The sequence below is a fragment of the Nematolebias whitei genome, chromosome 15 (assembly GCF_014905685.2).
Source record: "Nematolebias whitei isolate Nwh7 chromosome 15, NemWhi1, whole genome shotgun sequence".
Lineage (NCBI taxonomy): Eukaryota > Metazoa > Chordata > Actinopteri > Cyprinodontiformes > Rivulidae > Nematolebias > Nematolebias whitei.
Window position 1 is genome coordinate 23,207,634 of NC_056512.1, and position 5,018 is coordinate 23,212,651.

Consider the following 5,018-nt stretch of genomic DNA (forward strand, 5'->3'; position numbering starts at 1 on the left):
AAATTCTTGCCCATTCTTCTTTGCAAAACAGCTCGAGCTCAGTGAGGTTGGAAGGAGAGCGTTTGTGAACAGCAGTCTTCAGCTCTTTCCACAGATTCTCGATTGGATTCAGGTCTGGACTTTGACTTGGCCATTCCAACACCTGGATACGTTTATTTGTGAACCATTCCATTGTAGATTTGTCTTTATGTTTTGGATCATTGTCTTGTTGGAAGATAAATCTCCGTCCCAGTCTCAGGTCTCTTGCAGACTCAAACAGGTTTTCTTCCAGAATGGTCCTGTATTTGGCCCCATCCATCTTCCCATCAATTCTGACCATCTTCCCTGTCCCTGCTGACGAAAAGCAGGTCCAAACCATGATGCTGCCACCACCATGTTTGACAGTGGGGATGGTGTGTTCAGGGTGATGAGCTCTGTTGCTTTTACGCCAAACATATCGTTTTGCATTGTGGCCAAACAGTTCGATTTTGGTTTCATCTGACCAAAGCACCTTCTTCCACATGTTCCACACGCCCCGGCCCCGACAACATCAAAATTGTGGGTGGGGTAGGTGAAACACCCACACTTGCCCCCACCCTCATTCGCCCCACCCTGGGCCCATGAGCAAGGCCCTTAACCCCCATCTGCTCCCTAAACAGGTCTCTCTTGAAAATGAGTTCTCGTGGCTCAATGAGACTACCTGTATAAATAAAGGCTAAATGAAAAAAAAATGTTTGGTGTGTCTCCCAGGTGCTTGAGGCAAACTTTAAACAACACTTTTTATGGATATCTTTGAGAAATGGCTTTCTTCTTGCCACTCTTCCATAAAGGCCAGATTTGTGCAGTGAACGACTGATTGTTGTCCTATGGACAGACTCTCCCACCTCAGCTGTAGAGCTCTGCAGTTCATCCAGAGTGATCATGGGCCTCTTGGCTGCATCTCTGATCAGTCTTCTCCTTGTTCCAGATGAAAGTTTAGAGGGACGGCCGGGTCTTGGTAGATTTGCAGTGGTCTGATACTCCTTCCATTTCAATATGATTGCTTGCACAGTGCTCCTTGGGAAGTTTAAAGCTTGGGAAATCTTTTGGTATCCAAATCCGGCTTTAAACTTCTCCACAACAGTATCTCGGACCTGCCTGGTGTGTTCCTTGGTCTTCATGATGCTCTCTGCGCTTTGAACAGAACCCTGAGACTATCACAGAGCAGGTGCATTTATATGGAGACTTGATTACACACAGGTGGATTCTATTTATCGTCATCAGTCATTTGGGACAACATTGGATCATTCATAGATCCTCACTGAACTTCTGGAGTGAGTTTGCTGCACTGAAAGTAAAGGGGCTGAATAATATTGCACGTCCCACTTTTCAGTTTTTTATTTGTTAAAAAAGTTTGACACATCCAATAAATTTCATTCCACTTCACGATTGTGGCACACTTGTTATTGATTCTTCACAAAAAAATTACAATTTTATATCTTTATGTTTGAAGCCTGAAATGTGGCAAAAGGTTGAAAAGTTCAAGGGGGCCGAATACTTTCACAAGGCACTGTAGCTGTTCACATGCAAAAAAAGAGGCCCTGATGGCCGCTTGCTATTCACAGAGGGCTGAGTGATACTAGCAATAACAGCATTGTAAGAGGGGGACAGTTGAACACGGAGGCCTCCACCTCTGTTTAATGATGGACGGTTTCTTTTCACAAAGATGGCCTCCTTTACTCCTCTCTCAAACCATCGTTCCTCTCTGTCCAGGATGTGAACATCTTCATCCCTGAACGAGTGACCGCTGGCCTGGAGATGAGTGTAGACCGCAGAGTCCTGGCCTGATGATGTTGCTCTTCTGTGCTGGTCCGTCCATCCTTTTGGCCAGTGGCTGTTTAGTTTCCCCCTATGTAAGACTGATCACAGCCCTCCTGACACTGGTTGATACTGATTCAATAACATCCTTGATAGAGAGGAACGTTGGTTTGAGAGAGGAGCAAAGGAGGCCACCTTTGTGAAAAGAAACCGTCCATCATTCAACAGGGATGGAGGCCTCCGTGTTCAACTGTCACCTTCTTACAATGATGTTATTGCTAGTATCACTCAGGGCTCTAACAATCGGTCGTTAGGCTGATGGTCCTCCTTTTGCATGTGAACAGTTTTTTTGGCTGTCAGGAGCAAATTGGTTGATCCACTAAGAGAAGGTGCTATTTATAAGACTGAGTTTATTGCAGCTCCTCAGAATGAAGAAGTCTTTTGGATATGAAACGTTTCAACAAAGAAGAATTAATCCAGAGGACCTGACAATGTTTTTTTAGACAATTCGACCCTGGTTTTTGCTAATATTATGCCCTGCTAATGCTAATCTTGCCCTGCTAATGCTAATTCTTACTTGTTAAAGCTACATCTGCCTGCTTTGTGCTAGCATTCTGCTGTGTTAATGTGAAGTCTGCTCTGCTTATGTTAATTCTACTCAGTTTTTTTGCTAACGCTTTGCTACATTTAGCAATCTAGAGTACCAGTATTCTAGTGCTCATCTAGCTTTTCACTAATTTTGCTTCTTAGCTAGCATTTCTCTGTTTGATGTTAGCATGCCGGCACTTCGGCTATTAGGTAGCATTGTTCTCCATGTCCTTTGTTTTGATAAATTGTTGCCACTTCTTTTTTCATGCTCATTTCAGCTTCTATTTTGCTAATTTCAGCTTTTAGCTAGTTTCTCAAATTGTAACTTTTTTCTGCATTTGTTTTATTTTTCTGCATTTTGTGCTTCTTTCAGCTTCATCTTACCAATTTTTTGCTATTGAATTTCAATTAGATAAATGGACACTGAGATAAACGGTTTCATTTCAGATATAAAAATCGGTGCTAATGCTGCCATTTTCCTGCAAAATGTCTCTAAAACAACAGCCGTGATTCCTTTATTCTGTTAAATATACATTAAAGTCAGTAAACTTATCAGGTTTATAATTACTAAAGTGTGCTGACAGAGACTGAGCACCAAAGAGACATTGTTTTAATTAGCATTCAGTACGCATTAAAACAACACAACCTGGCTAATAGCTATGATTTTTGGCCCTTTTTTTTTTTTTTTTTTTTTTTACCTTGCAGGGCCTTAAAACCTTGCAGAGGAACTCTTGAAGAGCCGGTAACAAACTGCAGCAGCCGGGCCCTGCGCTCCTCGTCGAAGGACTCCACAGCTTTCCAGAACCATTTCACGATGTTGCTGTCCAGAGTGCAGTGCTTGAGCCGCGTGTTGGACTTCCAGTCGTTGATGTCGATCTTCCCCAGGCCGCACACGATCAACTACAGGCAGACCAATTGTTTCAGCAGGTTTGGATTAGAACTTTAAATGAACATATGAATACAAAAACGAAGACGTACCTCCAGCTCCTTCTCATCAAAAGACTTGAGCAGGTGTTGGGGGATGACCTCATTGAAGCCTTTCTGCAGAGCCAAGAACTGGGCCTCGATGCCTCGCAGAAAACGCCAGTTGACGTAGAGGCGGACGTACTCCTTCTTGTTGTCCTGAGTGACCGGGATGCTTTTACCATTTGGTTTGAGCTCATGCTGGATGATCTCGCCGTAAGCATTGTGCTCTACACAGAAGGTGTGGTCCAGCACACCTGTGATGTCATTGTCCCTGTTGGCAACATTACACATAAATGAAAGGAAAATTTGCTTTTTGTACCTGAACCTTTTGTGCGTGTGTATGTGTGTGTGTGTGTGTGTGGGGGGGATTAAATAAAGACACTTCTGCAAGAACTATTTTGTTTTGTGTTTAAATAAAGTATTTTGAATTTGTGGGATTAAAGGTAGCAGCACAGCACGGTGGCGCAACTGGTAGAGCTGCTGCCTCTCAGCGAGCAGGTCCTTGGTTCAAACCCCGGTCCAGGGGCCTCTCTGGGTGGAGTTTGCATGTTCTCTCCGTGCATGCGTGGGTTTTCTCCGGGTGCTCTGGTTTCCTCCCACAGACCAAAAACATGCATGTTAGGCTGATTGGTAACTCTAAATTGTCCCTGGGTGTGAATGAGAGAGTGAATGGTTGTTTGTCTCGTTTGTCTCTATGTGTCCCTGTGATGGACTTGCGACCTGTCCAGGGTGTACCCCGCCCCTCGCACAGTGATTGCTGGACATGGGCACCAGCGACCCCCGTGACCCAAAATGGAATAAGCGGGTAAAGAAAATGGATGGATGGATGGGATTAAAGGTGTAATCAGATCTTTTGAAGTGGGGCTCTGGGCTGAAAGGTTATGAACAATAAACATCTTACCTGTTGCAAATAACTCTTTGAACAGCTTCTGTTTAGCGAAATAAAGTTTAATTCTGAGTTCAAGTGGAGCCAAGACAAAAGGAGATTGTTGCTGTCTTATCTTTCCACCACTATCAGTTTTGGATCACATTATTTAAACAGAAGTCTGGGATTATTTGCATGTACATATAGCAGGTAGTTGTAGCACTTCTGGTGAAACACGGAGCACTTCCAGCTGGATTATCTTAATATTTCTCCAAACACAATCGTGTCAGCTTGTCAAACTTTCAAGATTTGGAGTGTTTAAAAACAGCAGAAGTCAGTGTTGGCCTTGGCCCCGCTCTGACTAACCTATAGCTCATTCAAATAGTTATCTACAGCAGGTGGCATATTAATTGGAACATTTCCATTAAAATCCTTTCACCATTTCTGAACATATGCTTTAAAAGTGTAAAAACACAAACCCCTAGGGGGCACTGTTATCAAGATATAGGAGAAGTTTAGGGTTTGAAGCTGAAGATACATCTTAAGTATATTATTTTAGGTTAGAGAGGTGGGCTTGTGATCCGAAGATCGCCGGTTCACGCCCCGGCCCCGACAACATCAAAAAATTGTGGGTGGGGTAGGTGAAACACCCACACTTGCCCCCACCCTCATTCGCCCCACTCTGGGCCCATGAGCAAGGCCCTTAACCCCCACCATGTGCTCCCTAAAAAAACAGGTCTCTCTTGAAAATGAGTTCTCGTGGCTCAATGAGACTAACCTGGATAAATAAAGGCTAAATGAAAAAAAAAAAAAAAAAAAAAAA

General features: G+C 43.5%; 1 protein-coding gene across 1 annotated transcript in view; it reads right to left on the bottom strand.

Moving 5' to 3' along the window:
• Positions 1 to 2,748: 2,748 nt before the first annotated feature.
• Positions 2,749 to 5,018, bottom strand: part of LOC119421555 (E3 ubiquitin-protein ligase SMURF2) — an 81,654-nt gene continuing 79,384 nt past the window's right edge. The window contains exons 16-17 of the mRNA XM_037688898.1: positions 3,343 to 3,601; positions 2,749 to 3,264 (exon numbers count right to left, since the gene is read on the bottom strand). Coding sequence (XP_037544826.1) covers positions 3,022 to 3,264; positions 3,343 to 3,601 — 502 coding nt within the window. The 3' untranslated portion in view covers positions 2,749 to 3,021. The remainder of the gene's footprint in view (positions 3,265 to 3,342; positions 3,602 to 5,018) is intronic.